At 39.5% G+C, this 16021-nt stretch overlaps 1 protein-coding gene across 1 annotated transcript in view; it reads right to left on the reverse strand.

Annotated features, from left to right (window-relative positions):
- Positions 1–16021, reverse strand: part of MRPS9 (mitochondrial ribosomal protein S9) — a 65872-nt gene that overhangs the window by 28901 nt on the left and 20950 nt on the right. Inside the window, exons 3-4 of the mRNA XM_047852910.1 lie at positions 3635–3697; positions 3519–3549 (exon numbers count right to left, since the gene is read on the reverse strand). Coding sequence (XP_047708866.1) covers positions 3519–3549; positions 3635–3697 — 94 coding nt within the window. The remainder of the gene's footprint in view (positions 1–3518; positions 3550–3634; positions 3698–16021) is intronic.

Consider the following 16021-nt stretch of genomic DNA (forward strand, 5'->3'; position numbering starts at 1 on the left):
CATTTTTCATATAATGCTTTATTTGGTTTGCTATCATTTTATTTAGTGAGAACAGACTACAGGTATTTGTGCGATTCATGTCTAGATCTAATAATTGTGTGAGCCTTTAAAGTGACTCTGCAAGCTTTCGTTCTTTTTTTCTGCTCTGCAACATGTTAAAAAGCTCAAGCTTTAGCCAAGGTATGACAGACCTCACGGACAGAAGCTCTGGGCTTTGCTCCTCTCTGACTACCTGTGACTTCTCTAGCTTTGAGTCTAACCAGTATTCTCCTGATTAGGACAATTTGGGGAATCATATTTTTCTTCAAACTACCTGTGTGAGAGTCAGTGGGGTGCGGCAGTGTTTTGGAGCAACGATTGCTGGGGCCTGTGCACATCCTGCCTCAGTCGCTTCCTAGCTGTGTGTCCTTGGTGTTTCAATTCCTTCGTCTGCAAGATGAGGAACACGATGGTATCTACTTAACAAGACTGTTGTGAGGATCAGGAGGACATACCTACAAAGCACTAAGAGCTGGGCCTGACTTGCTCTATGTTTCCATAAATACTGGTCATTTTTATTACTTAGGATAGTCTTCAAATTAGAATAAAGCAACCCCAAAACAATCTTACACTTTAATAATACCCTCTGAATATTATTTAAAAAGTTTAATACTGTCCTTTTATGTTTTCCTTTCTCCTTGACCAGACTTGCCAGAAGTTGATCAAAGAACCAGTTGGTTTTATTTATCCTACCTCTTCTTTCAAATTTCTTCATTCAATAGAGTTCTTTTCCTACATTCTTGAACTGAATACTTAGTTCATTTACTTCTAGTCTTTCTTAATGTCTGCCAAATACATGTTTGCCTCTGTATAACACCTGCCCATATCCCACTGGGTTTGCTATGAACCATTCTCATTGTTCTACATTTCTAAATAATCTGCAGTCTCAATGTGGATTTCCTCCTTAATCCAACAGTTTTATGGTTCTGTTGATTTTAAGTCAGAAAATCTAATCTATATAAATTCTTGGAATTTGTTAGATTTTTCTCTATGACCTATATAATTCTATTAATATTCCATTAGCATCCATACAGAAAAATGTATTCTTTGTACTTGTATGTGTAGCTATAAAATCATGCTGTGTTACTCAAATTCTTTAGAGCCTTAGTTAACAGCTTTTGCTATGAACATTTCAATGCTAAATGCTTGGTACAAAAAGGTTCATGGTCGTCAAAACCACTTAATGGATATTAGATCCTATCAATATAAATTAACATTCTTGTCTCATCGAACCATTCCCCGACCTCCTTGAATTCCATTTCATCTAGTATTAGGTGCTATTCCTTGAGCCTGTCACCAATCTGGTATATGTCTTTGTTTTTTCTGATATTTTTATCACTTGCCTGTAACAGCAGAGCAGGATTTTTATGTTAACTCAATCTGGAAGCTTTCATCTTTTAATAAAGAGGTGGCACTTTCCAAACATCATAGTCTAGTCAAATCTAAATTTCCCTGGTATTTTTAAACATAAAAAAATCAGTTTGCCTATGTTTACAAAGTACAGCAAAACTGGTAGGTAGGTGGCAAAGGAAATTTGCTAATTCTCAAGGAGTCCTGTTTAAATACAGTTAACTGCAGTGTAATAAAATCCTACTGCTACTGACACAGTTCCAAAATAACAAGCATTCTGCAGGGATCTCTAGAAGTTTCAGTGTTGCATTCCAAGTGATGTAATAACAAACTTTTAATACTGAGAAGCTGGTGAGATTTGAAAGAAACAGCCTCAGAGGGGCGGATGCATAAGAGATGCAAAGAGTAGAGATACACAGAACAAAGAGAAGAAGACACGTAAGTGAGGAGCCTGTGAGGTTGAAAAATAGACAAGCCACTAAAGATAAGAAAAAAAAAAATCAGTTACACATTTACAGAAACACCACTAGGTCTGGGTGTGTATGCCTTGTATATGCAGTTTTATTTCTAAACTGAGCTGCATCTTTAAATTTGACCTGTACTTGTAACACAGCCTTCATGTACGATGTCTCCAAGAGCTATTAATTGAATTGGTGTTATAGTTTACAATCAACCATGTCAAAGAAATGAGAAAATATAAAAAGACAGAATGTATTTACAAAAAGACCCCTAATACTTGTAACGGGATTCAAAATACAAGTTCTCATTTCGAAGAGAGAAGGGAAGCAGCAGAATGAAAGAAGGCCAGGCTCTGCACACAGGTTAAGACTTAGCAGAAGTATCAAGGCAACACAAATACATTTTTTATAGAAATATCTGCTCTCCTACCAATCTCTATTTAATCAGCTCTAATTAGATACTGAGTAATGAATGCTGCCTGCACATCGAGTATCTGCGGCTACTGGGCTCTTCTCTACCGGGCACATTTTTGCTGCCGAGTTACATGCTTACTAAGAGTCAGTTGTGTTCGTTCCCAAACCCGTTTATTACAATTGTACCTCCTTCTGTAGTTACCTGAGTTAAGTATTACATAAACGAATGAAATATGAGTGGAAACAGAAAAGACAGTTTTCGCATCTATGAAAATGAAGTTGAATGCTTTAGAAAAACTGAAAGGCAGGTTACCAAAAAACCAAGTTTGTCCATCTTCAGTGTGGTTAGAGAAAAAGTCTGCAGAAGTGAAGAAATATTTTGCACTCAGATTTCTTGGAAAGTCTAAGTTCTGTGCTCCACCGTGAGGAAACCAAACCTAAAACACTTTGATGATACGTCAACGACAGCAGGGTTATGCCAGAGAAACAGGGAGAAACAGATACCTACTCAAAGAAAAATACCCTCTAGGGTTATAGGAAAAGATTGATGAATAAATGTAAATTTATAGCAAGTGTTTTTAAGAAGTGATTTCTGGCTTTAGTACTTTTTAAATTAACTGACAACTACCACCAGTCCACACTGGGGAATAGGCTTTTAATGTAAATTAGACAACAGTAAATACATGATTTCCTGGTTTGTATGTCTTCTTCAAGATTTAATTTTACACATTTAAAAAATAAAGAGAAAAGCTTAAAAGAAGCCAGAGAAAACAGAGGGCCAGGCAAGAATGATGGCTAACTGCTCATCAGAAACAATGCAAGACAAAAGGCAATGGAATTATATCAATAAAGTAAGGAAAGATCAAAAGGGGGGGGGGGGAGGATCTATATTCAGTGAAAATATGCTTCCAAAATGAACAAAAATTTTAACTTTTCAAGTAAAAAAAACAACAACTGCATTAGGCTTCAGCAGATCTGTTCCACACTCTTCCTCAAAAAAGCATATTAGAATGCAAACGGATTAGTATGACATTAGTATAGGCACGAACTCTAACCTGACCTGATTGTAATATAACTTACTTTAAGAAAACAGTTTGTAAATTGCAGTCATTTCTCATTAGGTATAAAATATCACTGGCTGACTTCACGATGGCCATGACACAGGAGCGCATCTCCACCATGTGCGAGCGGCTGCAGATACGCAACGTAACACTGCAGTACAGGAAGAGCGGTTCATTCATTCCTGAGCCAACTTACCTCTCTGTTTTGGAAAAATCTGTTCAGGATGCTGTAAAATAAATTAAAGTGCATTAGATAAATTACCGTAACATAGAAACCGAAGTGAAATTTTTAAAAAATATTAAGATAACTACCTTCATTATTGGCCTGGCTTGCTTCTCAAACAAACCACTTGGAAAAAGGTAAGCAATAGCTCTCTGAAAAGACACACAAAGGTTCATTAACAGTTAATATAAACACAAGTGACTGAGTGCTTACTACATGCCAGATTGCAAAGTAAGAGTTTCATACACATTATCTCATCTCATAATCTTTTCAATGGGATAGTAAAATCACCACATCCATATCCCCCCAAATAAAAATAATTTGTAACTATTAAACTGGTTATTAACAACTCTGAAACACAGAGGTGATACCGCAAACTTCTCTTTTTTGAAAGCAAACGAGAGGCACTCGTCTACAACCTCTGTGCTCAAGAGCACCCCTTCGAACTCTCCGCTGGCGGTGCAAATATCAAAGACTGAACACGGAAAAGAGCAGGCTGTAAGTCTCATCCACCGTGACAGCCCCGACGTTTTCTGACACTCTTTGAACTCTTCCTAGAAGTTGTGAGAGGCTTTTAAGCTACATTTTTTTCCAGCCAAGTTCTCCTAAATGTCTGTTTCTCAATGGGGATGCTACTGGCATTTTGAGTGGGACAGCTCTGGTGCAGGCAGCCCTCCCCTTCCCCTGGACTGCAGGTCACTCAGCACGCCGGCCCTTCCCAACAACCTATGCCAGTAACATCCCCGGTGCCTGTGACAAATCTCACCCCCACGTTTCCAAATGCCCCTCGCCTCCCCGTACGCCGCCACCTTGACAACTGCGTAAGCCATTCATTCCAGCGTCTTCTTCTCCAACACCGCTCCTCACAATGAAAAGCAAACCACGTGCACTGTCATTTCTGTTGAAGGGTGTCGGATGAGAAGTCTGTGGCCTTGGATCTTATTAGCTCTGTATCTGAACCCTAAATGAACTGGCAGCTCATGGAAACACAGTGCTGCTCTTTTAGAGAGGCTGTTCTCACGATGGGCCTCTCTGCCCACCCTCACAGGAAATGTGCTAGACCAGATTCTGCCCCCGAAAGTAGGGGCCTGTAATTTGGGGCTTGTAAATTCCATTACATTAGGGAGCCCGTCTGTGACTCTGGATCGAGCTTCATTCTCCCATTCGGCCTCTTGGCAATAAAACCGACACTGAAGACACTCTTAGATCAAACATCAGAGGGCTCATTTTGTGAACTTTTTTTCTTTCTAAAACCAGAGACTCCTCTGCCTTCCTTCTCTGAAGGAGAAAAGGTGGACTTTTTAATAAGTGATGTTGAGAGAACTGACTGCCATTTGGAAAATGATAAAAGTGGATGCAAACCCGACAGCATACACAAGAATAAACTTCAAATGAGTCAGACGGCTAAACACAGAGAATCAAATCAAACAAGTACTAGAAGAAAAAACATGGTGAATTCCTTTACAAGCTACACCCCCACAGGCAAAACCAACATACAGCTTATTCATGGATTTATAACAATAAAATATGAGAAACACTCAGCACCGCCCCCCCAGCCCCCGCCAAGGTTGGTTGCATAAATGATGGCACACCCTTGCCATCAAGCACTCGAGCCATAAAAAAAAAAGACAGGTAAAAGCAAGATGCAAAAGAAATGTACTTAGAGTGTGACCTGGTGTAAGAAAAAGAAATAAGATAATACACATAGGAATGGGGGGGGGATATACATCGGCTTCTTTCCACACGTAAAGGTAAAGTGGAAACTAAAAAAAACCATCATCTATTAAGGGGTGGGCAGCAGCAGGTGAGGGGCATGGGGACGAGTCCTCTGAAGCGTGAATATGTCATATACATTAAAGACTAAAATTTTCAAAACAAACTCTAAAACTTAATGCAGACATAAACAAATAAACCTAACTTCTAATGACAAAAACAACTGCAAAGAAATCCCCAACTTTATTTGGAAGGCTTAGCGTCAGGAATATTAATACTAAAATTCTGAAATATTATGTGTATATTACATAGCATAAAGTAAATACATATATTAATTTTACAGTGACCAAAATTTTACTGTAGAGGAGATACAAATATAAAAGAAATGTCAGTTTGAATGAGACAAATCAATACACACTCATGATCTTTAAAAAATATGATTTCCTACATTATTCCTCTAATATTTAAAAGATACTAGTTTTTAGTTGTGTCCCCTGAAAGCGCATAGAAGCAATGAAACTCTAGGAACAATGGGTGGCCCCTAGCATCCAGATCTTAGTTTCTAAATACAATTTCTTAGTACAAGGAACAGCGTATGGCAGAGAAATGGTTAGGCCTTAGGCAGGAAAAGTATAAAATAAGCCTGAGACACTTTCCTGTGCCAGAAAACAAGGAAGTGCTCAAAAAGACAGAGAAGCCAGCTTCAAGGAGCTCCCACTGGCCATACCTGGGACAACGCGAACATCAAAAAGAACAATGACTATGCCTTGTAACATGCTCAATATGCACATGTTGAAGAGTGTGCTTGTGAACACACACACACACACACACACACACACACACACACACAGGCTCACTGGCTTTCTCTTTTTTCCAGAGTTCTGAAGTAGGGGGCGAGGAGAAAAGGAAAGCCTCTGTATGAAAGAATACCAGTTAAATAAAAATAGAAGGAATGGCAGAGGTAGAAAATCATTGTTTTATAACTTTCAAGGTAATCACCGGTTTCAGCCAAGGATCACCAGTGGATGCTAAAATCATTGGCTGAAAGGTTACTGGGGAATGGAATATTCAAATGAATCCAAAGTATCACCCCAGAGATTACCTGCCAGTTACAAGGCGGGGAAGAAGTTCCTTTTACAATAAAGAGGTCTAGCGGTTACTACTTTTAACCAAGGGATAAGATGTACAATCAATAAGTGGGACAAACTCACAATGTGCCTCCCGGTGTGAGGGAACAAGAAGTACACAATATCATGGGAGAACTATCTGTATATACTCTAAATCTAATCACAAGGAAGTAGAAAGCCAGAATGTGGGATAACTGTAGAAGACAAATGGTCTTGAGTTCTACAAAACTAGCTGGCTATAAAGGCATTTGGGAGAAAATTGAGAAAATTTAAGTATAGACTATATAATGCATGACGTTATAGAATTATTATAATTGCATTTAGGTACAATAGTGGTATTGTGGAAAAAATGGTATAAAGGTTGTATGTATTTAGCGGTACATGCTGAACCATTTAGGGGTTAAGTGTTATATCTGCATTTTCAACGGCTTATTCAAAAAAAGCTTTAATGTACAGAGAGAAAGGGAATGTGGCAAAACGTTAACTGGCAAATCTATGTGAAAAGTATACGTATATATGTATGTGCATGTTTGTATTCGTTGAATATTCAAATTTCCTGGAAATTTGAAAAATGTCAAAATAAAAAACTGAGGAAAATGTTAAAAATTAAAAAATAAGCCAGATCTTTCCAAATCTAACCGGTCTCAGCAGGGCCACCAAGAGCCTACAGCACCTGTGGGCCACCTAGACTTCAGGCCTGGTTCCCACAGTCGGACACAAGGCTGGTCAGACATCTTGGCCAAGGGGCTACTGACTCCAGGCCTGGGGGAGAGTATTAGCGGGGGGGACTAAAGGACAGCTCTTCAGCTGGGGGTGAGCGCTCCATAATTACAGGGGGGAAATCCAACCAACTTTCAAATTCAGTTCAAGCTGTTACTGGCATCATTTTCAAATATAAAACTTACCATTAACTTAGGAGTCCAAGAAGAGAATGAAAATGTAAAGAATTCCATCCCACAGCTGGATTTCTCATGAAAACTAAGACTCAGATAAGTCACGAGGAAGTTAATTGGCAGAACTTGAAAATAAAGTGTTGACTGCAAGGGGCGTCTACGTCTTACAGGCAATCTCAGTTTTGAAAAAATAAAAGCAAGCCAATAAAGAAGCTGCTAGAAATACTCTGCAGTTTCCTGAAAGGATGAGGAAAAGTAGCACTGTCTTAAAAAAAAATCTCAGCTAAAAGCAAATTAACACATATTTACTAATTCATAATTCCTCACCATATTATTAGGTGATAATATAGTCTGAGATGATAAAATACCTACACGATGGGATGAAGTGAGGTGAGTGATGTAGACACTGTAACGTAGTATTAGGCTACTAATGACCTTCTGATATGGCAGAGAGAGGATCATGTGCTTCTGGACTGGGACTCACCACAGATCACTGGAACCACAGAAAGCAAAACCACAGACAGAAGGGTAATACTGTACTCAAGGGATAAATCAAGAACCAAATTGACTGCAGAGTCCTCAAGTGAATCAACTAGAAAATAGAACATTTTATAGACAATTGGGGAAACTGAAATACAGATTAATATATAAATGTTCTCACACCCTGCTACAGACTATATTCAAATTAATTTTGTTAAACGTGATAACGGTATTGTGGCTGTACAGGAAAACATCCCAATTTTTTGGAGATATGCACTCATGCATGAAGGGCTAAAGTACCCTAATGTTCATAATTGACTTTAAGAGAAAGTAGTTCAGCCACAAAATATGAAGGTGAAGTAAATATGGCAAAATGTCAAGTTATTTAAAGTAGGTGATGGTCATCGGGTATGCATTGTACAATGATGTCTCCTTTTCTGTATGACTGAAATTTTCACAGGAAAAAGTATACAAATTCATGTTTACTGCTATTGCTATTAGCCTAGAATATTTCGCTTTTTCAGTTCTGGTTTCTACCCCCATGTTTAATATACCTACATAAATACATAGATGTGTGTGTGTGTGTGTGTGTGTGTGTGTGTGTGTGTGTGTGTATACACAGATACATACACACATACAAGTGATGAATCTTATTCTTTTACAATTGAACTGAAATTGTTTTCAGTTCAGATAGAAGCAACTATTGTCAGATATAAGCAACTGCTGTTTCAGTCAGATATAAGCAACTATTGTCTACACTTCTAAATTTCTATTGATTCAGTGTATTTTTGAACTGTTTTCAAAACCAGTATTTCAGGTATTTTGAATTGTTTTAATGAAAGACAAAATAAAATGAAATCACAGAATGATATTACTTCTACTTCCAAAGTGTTCTCTTTCTTTCAAACAAGACAAGGCAAAAGATACAAATTCTCACTTGGGGGGAAATGACGGAGCAATCTTCTGGTCAACACAGTCCAAAGGAAGTCTCTCCGATAATGGAAATATTCTATAATCTGTGCTGGCTGATACGACAGCCAGTAGCCCACGCGGCCATGATGCACTTGACACGTGGCAAGTGTGACTGAGGAACTAAACTTTAACGTTAGCTCATTTTAATGAACTTGATAGCCATTCCTAGTTTTCTCTTCTGTGAGGTGAGGGCATTTTAATACTCTGGATCTGTGATTTGATTCCTTGGGGGCTTGGATGGGGAACTCAGCATCAGGGAAAGCTGTAGAAAGTCGAATTTCCTGACATTTCTCTTGATACCACTGAGGCCCTCTGCTACTAACCAGAATGACTTTAACTTAACTGTGTCTCAGAACTTGGATTCTATACCCCATTTCTGCCTGAATTTGAATGCTGGGGACAGGAGGCAGAAACATTTATATACAGTAAGTGTCAGGAAAACCTAGGCATATACATACACACACGAACACTCACATGGGGTGAAAATGAAAGTAATATCACAAGACTCCACAGATCCCCAATTAGTCCTCTTGTAATGTTTATTAATTCAGGGGCCCTTATTACAGTTGGCGGCTCCTGCCACCCCCGTTTGTTCCTTTCCAGTTAATCTTAACTTGCTACTGGAAAGAAAAAGATGTAAATACCGAGTTGTGACCAACACTGAAAACTCCTGCTTGTTTTGCACCTCTTTCCTCCTAGGAACAAAGCAAAAGGAAGAAAAAAACAACCAAAATGACAAGCATCCCCTTCTTTCTTGTGGCCTCGGAACGCCCACCTGACGGAACAAGGTCGTCCTCCAGAGCCCATGAGGACAGAGCCTCGTCTGCAACATGCCCTCCAGGGAACCCTCTCCCAGTGTCTGCAACGCATTCAGTCCAGGTCCCCACCTCCACCTTAAAGGCAGAAATGGTGAGGGGAGGCAGGCACCCATCAGCTTTCTCTACCGCTGCTGGTAGTGACACAGCTCCTGGACACTGTGCACGTTTGCAAAGTATGAGACCGTGCGTGTGCACTGCAGTCTGCTGTGCCAGCACCAACCTCCGAGCACGGTGTCACCCAAGTCACTGCCATCTCGTTACAGAAGCTCTGCCATCAGCTGTAAGGGTACTGGCCCCTGCGACGAGACCCACCAGGGAACACGACAGCTTTCCTGCTTCCTGCCTTTCAGACTGTCTCCTTACCCAGGGATAAGATTTCACCTTCCTTGACCAGGATGACTTGTGTGTAATCAAGGCCAGGCAGGCACATCCCAAACCCCTACGGGGGTCTGTTAGGGCACGGGGACCTGACACTTTAGCAGAAAGGGATTTGTGCAAGCCCTTCCAAATACGGCATCTACCTCTCCACCTCTCTCCATACCGCCACTAATTTGCCCCTTTGGCTTCCTCAATCAGTTTCTCTCCAAAGCCACAGGCTCGAGAGACTTCCCCAAGCTCTCCCTGCAGATGGCATACAGCATCACCCTCACTCCTTACAACGACAGCCTCTGCCCCGCACCTGAAAAACATCTCATAGAAGATAAAGTCTTCCACGGGCTCACGCCTTGAGTCCTCGGGGCTTCCCAAAATACACAATACCTAACAATACTATTCCTAATTCAACATAAGGCTAAGGACCGTATTTCAAATAAGTATAACAAAGAAGCAGCAGCAAGAATGGTTAGGGGAAGAAGGGCTTTTTCACACAAAATTTTGAATTAAGGTGGGGCGCCAGCATGGCTCAGTCAGTTGAGCACCCGACTTTGGCTCAGGTCATGATCTCGCGGTTCGGGAGTTTGAGCCCTGCATCCGGCTCTGTGCTGACAGCTCAGAGCCTGGAGCCTGCTTCAGATTCTAGGTCTCCCTCTCTCTCCTCCCCATCCCTGCTTGTCCTCTGTCTCTCTATCTTTAAAAAATGAATAAACATTAAAAAAATTTCTTTTAATTTTAAATTAAGGTAAAGATTTGGTTGGGAAAGTTTTAGAAGTACGAGAAACGAAAATGAGAAACAAAGGCAAAGAAAGTGTTGATACTTTTTAAAAAAAGTTTCCCTGATGTTATTCAGAAGTATCTAGATTAGCATGATAAAAAAACGGAGAATTGAAATATTAAGATAGGTGAGGTTGGGGCGCCTGGGTGGCGCAGTCGGTTAAGCGTCCGACTTCAGCCAGGTCACGATCTCACGGTCCGGGAGTTCGAGCCCCGCGTCAGGCTCTGGGCTGATGGCTCAGAGCCTGGAGCCTGTTTCCGATTCTGTGTCTCCCTCTCTCTCTTCCCCTCCCCCGTTCATGCTCTGTCTCTCTCTGTCCCAAAAATAAATAAAAATGTTGAAAAAAAAGATAGGTGAGGTTAAGTCAACCAGAAAATCAGTGAAGGAAGGCGGTGAGAGAAATATTTGACTCTCTGCTAATGTAAACTCGTCCCCTGTAATGTTCCAGGGTTCCTGGCACATGTGTGGCACTTACTGGGCACTAGAGAAAAAGCACCAGCAGGACATGGCCTAGGACCTCAAGTATCTTAAAATTAGAGGAGAACTGGCAATTCACTTCTGAACTGTGGTTTAGCCCACTTGGACCACATGTATCAACTACAGTAGAATTAACGGAAGTTTCCTAATAATCTGAAATAAGTATTGTTTCACTTCTAAGCAATCTACATAAAAAACTATTACATAAACTAAGAAACAGCCAATTCTTCCACAGAAACAAAAAACAAAAATATATGTGTTTGACCAGTGAACGACACAGGTTTCAATTCCTGTGAGTCCCTGGTATGCGCTGAGTTTTGTTCTGATAAACACAGTGCAGTACTTGTAAATGTATTTTCCTTGTGATTTTCTTAACACTCTCTTTTTTCTAGTTTGCTTTATTGTAACTGCATAGTGTATAATACGCACAACATACAAGGTATGTGCTAATCAACTGTATCGATACAAGGTTATCGATAGAGCTTCTGGTCAACAGGAGGCCATTAATAAGTAGCTAAGTGACATTTAGGGGAGTCAGAAGTTCTCTGAGGATTTTCGACTCTACAGGGGGTTGGCACCCCTGAACCCTGTGCTGTGGAGAGGCCAACTGTGTATCAGTAGGGGATCGATTTTCTTCAAGAAGCTTGAAAACAATATTACTAGCTCAACATCGGTACTTGTCTTAGGCTAGCATTTGGGTTTCAAGAGAACCTTTTCTTAGTAGGAACCAGATTCTGGGTGTAGCTTGTAGTTGACACGTGTGCAAACATCATCAATGTCTACGATTATACACCTGAAGTAGATGCCAAATCATTGCCTTACTCTGATTTAAGGTTGCTGATGACTTAATCTTTCAGACTTAAGTTCACTCAGAAGAAACTCTGAGCCATAGGGATAGGGGGAAAAAAAAGTATTTTCTTATAATAAGTTCTAGATTAACATTTCCTATATTAAGTTCTGGAATTCAACTTGGCAAAGTTCTTAGGTATTTTAAATCTTAGGTGTTACGTCAAATTTGAAAACAATGTTATATACATGATGCAGGTTCAATAGTTGGTTGTCACAAAAACAAAAAAACAAACCACAAAAATCCTGCTTCTTTTGGAAATAAAAAAAGTGGAGCATACATTTAATGATAAGTACAGAAACCTTTAAAAATTTAGAGGCACCTAAGTGGCTCCATCGATTAAGTCAACTCTTGATTTCGGCTCAGCTCATGACCTCACGGTTTGTGAGATTGGGCTCTGTGCTGACAGTGCAGAGCCTGCTTAGGATTCTCTCTCACTCTCTCTCTCTCTCTCCCCCCGCCTTTCCGCCCTCCCCCTCGAAATAAAATAAAGATTTAAAAATATTTATTGGACGACAGCATGGTTTACCTGAATCTAAAACAAAAAAATACTGACAAAAATAAAGAATGGAAATTAAAAAAAAATTCACCCACATAAGTCACGGAGTAAGGTAATTCTCATCTCGTAAATATGTGTCTTACATTTCTAGGTGTCTAACTAGAACACTGGGTAATTCAAGCGTTCTCTAAAACGAAGGCGAAGTATTTGACTACATTCTTAGGCTTAAATCAAAGTATAAAAGGACTGCAGGCTCAACCCAGGAGGAGCACCGGGTCAGGAATGCAATCTCTATTAATTAGGTATCCCAGCTGGGCAGTGGGTTTGCAGCTGTTAACTTGATCAATGACTTACCTAAATGTCATCTCTACTGATTCGCTTATAAATTACCAGCAAGTGAGACTAATGTACAGGTGCTAATTTATTTAAACTGTTCTCTACAGTTCTACATAGCTTTATAAACTGCATCTGGCACCTAATGTTAGCTGTCAGTTGTACTTAGACATGCCTGTCCTAACGACTCTGTTCATTAGAAGTGAGCACAAATTATGAAATATTGTGAAAAATGATACATCAAATGGAATGGGCACAGCAAATCAATTAGAGAAACTTCATACAGCATATTCACACTTAGGAGAATAAAACATTCTGGTTTCAGAATGAGGTCTGTAATACCAATTAAAAAGTAATTGGTAGACTTCAGCAGTGTTATATATCAATTTGCTGGCTTTTTTCCTGAAATGCTATAGTAATGTAGAACTTAACTTTTAATTCCCAAATAAAGACATTAGTAAAAGTGCAATTCTGTATCCATAACGTTTAACACAACCGAAATGTCTCCAACTTAAAACTGGTAAGTGATACTACTTAATTCAAAAAGGGAAATGCAAATAGCAGTGGTCCTCAACTTCTTTGGGTGCTGACAGCACAATTTTGAAATAACCGTAACCCACTGTCTACTCTAGCATAACAATGTGTTACAATGTCACTGGACCAGCCTTTTGCCTTGGGTCACTAAGGAAAACGGATGCAGCCCTGCCTCCGTTACACGCTGGGGGCTTATTTCTTTACAGTCTCCGTACACATAGTCTTCTCTTGGCCAAGTTGGAACTGTTTCACATTGAATACAGAACCCACTCGGCTCACTACTCAATCTGACAGTTCAATCCTCCTCATGGTAACCGTACGGTTTATAGAGCAAAATATTTTTTACATGGTGATCAACATTTGGCAGTAATCTGTGAAAGGTTTAAGGAAGAGGAGTTGAGAACCACAGGGTTAAGACAGATTTTCAAAACATTCAGCATAGCATTTAAGTATTTCCAGCAAGTGACCATATACACTACTGACTGTGAGAGGGGACCGACCCTCTCAGATCTGCTGGAGGTAAAGTAGCATCATAGTGGTTCAGTGGGGAAGTGCAACGAGTGGTTTCTTTCTTTTCAAAAGAACTTAAAACAGTAGGCAAAAATTAAACTATCTCGAAATGCAGAAAATCTACTCTGCCCATGACTAATTTCTTTCTAGTTAATTTGTTATTTCACAAACTAAAAATTTTTTTTCACATCAATACAATACCAAGATTGAGCATTAAATACAGCAAAGTAATTTTGCACACATACAAAAAAATGCTAGCCAATATACAGTGCTGTAGCTTTAATAATAAACTTCTAAATAATGTAACTTTTAAGTAAATATTAAAAGTGACAAGAATTATTTTTATTCAGAAAATTTTATAACATATATCTTTTTATTTTGCAAATCCACAACTGTAATCTTTTTTTTTTTTTAAGTATTTTTTAAGTTTATTTTGAGAGAGAGAGAGAGAACATGCAAGTAGGGGAGGGGCAGAGAGAGAGAATTCCAAGCAGGCTCTGCACTCTCAGTGCAGAGCCCAATGTAGGACTCGAACTCACAAACCGTGAGATCGTGACCTGAGCTAAATCAGGTGGACACTCAAGTGAGTAGACACTCAAGCGAATGAGGCACCCGGGGGCCCCTGTACTCTTTTTAAAAGCCTTTATACATGCTATACATACATAGCATGTAAGATTAGCAAGGTATAATTTCACATATTCTATATGCTGCACTCAGTAGGGCCAGATTTCTATTCAAGTTCAGCCTTCTGCAATAAAGTTCTAAACCTAGAAATCCACAGAAAAATGCCTACAAAGAGCTGAATTAGCCGACAATAAATTCACGATTTTACTTAGTAGGAAGGACACGCAGGTCCTCACGCCAAGTTCAGTGGCTGTTAGTTTTAATTCTCAGGCCTAACAAGTTTAGTTATGCCAGAAGGCTGGAGGGGAGAGCAGCCAGAGGCAGACTCACAGACATCTTGACAGGAAAGGAGATGGCAGGGATCAGCAATAAAGCATAGTCAGGCCATTCAGTACAGGGACAAACAGGAACGACGAGCCACAGTCAGGGTTATCACAGCTCAACAACCATGCTAAAAGGAAAATCCTGAGGCGTAGTAAGGTTAAATTACACTCCCTATACTCTGCTAAATAAGGCTGGGGAGACCATCATTTATTTTAGAAAATGTTACCCAAAAAATTAATCTTCGAAAGTGTGGAAAAACAGGCTTTGCATACAGAAAGACCTGGCCAGCCCCGGATTCCTCAACAGTAAATACTGACCCCATAAGGTTTTTATAAAGATTGAATGTGGTAATGTATATCAGGCTCCCAGACAGCATCTTGCACATACATAGGAGGTTTTTGATAAGTGGTGGTATTTTTCATTACAGATAATAATTAAAAATAGTTTCCCTTATCTGGAAACTTCACTTTTGCAGATTGTCTAATTTCCTCATCATATAAAATAAGAGAAAAATTACTGTACCTGGTTTTAAATTCTTAAACACATTACAAAAAAGCATTACAGGGGCGCCTGGGTGGCGCAGTCGGTTAAGCGTCTGACTTCAGCCAGGTCACGATCTCGCAGTCCGTGAGTTCGAGCCCCGCGTCGGGCTCTGGGCTGATGGCTCAGAGCCTGGAGCCTGTTTCCGATTCTGTGTCTCCCTCTCTCTCTGCCCCTCCCCCGTTCATGCTCTGTCTCTCTCTGTCCCAAAAATAAATAAACATTAAAAAAAAAATTTAAAAAAAAAAAAACAAAAAAGCATTACAACTTCTAAATATGTAAAAGCAATCACAGTGTTCTTCCAAAAGATTATCTGGAAGCTTAAAGCATTTTCCTGATTTTGGGTATCTGAAATTTATTTGGTTTTGTCTTTAGAAATAATTAAGCATTGTGTCAGTATGGAAACGCTACATAAGACTCATCAGGTTATATATACAGCCAAATCTCAAACACAAATAATAGGTTTGAAAACACACACACAAACAGGAACTGCAATAGGTATATATAATTTTAATTCTTTGGTTAAAGAATTGAGCTGGTTGTCTCTGTCCTTTTTTGCTTTTACATCTACTTAGATGCCAAAGACAGTCCACTAAATTTAATAAAATGCCCAGAGCTAATTGATTTAAATGTGA

Source organism: Prionailurus viverrinus, chromosome A3 (assembly GCF_022837055.1).
Source record: "Prionailurus viverrinus isolate Anna chromosome A3, UM_Priviv_1.0, whole genome shotgun sequence".
Lineage (NCBI taxonomy): Eukaryota > Metazoa > Chordata > Mammalia > Carnivora > Felidae > Prionailurus > Prionailurus viverrinus.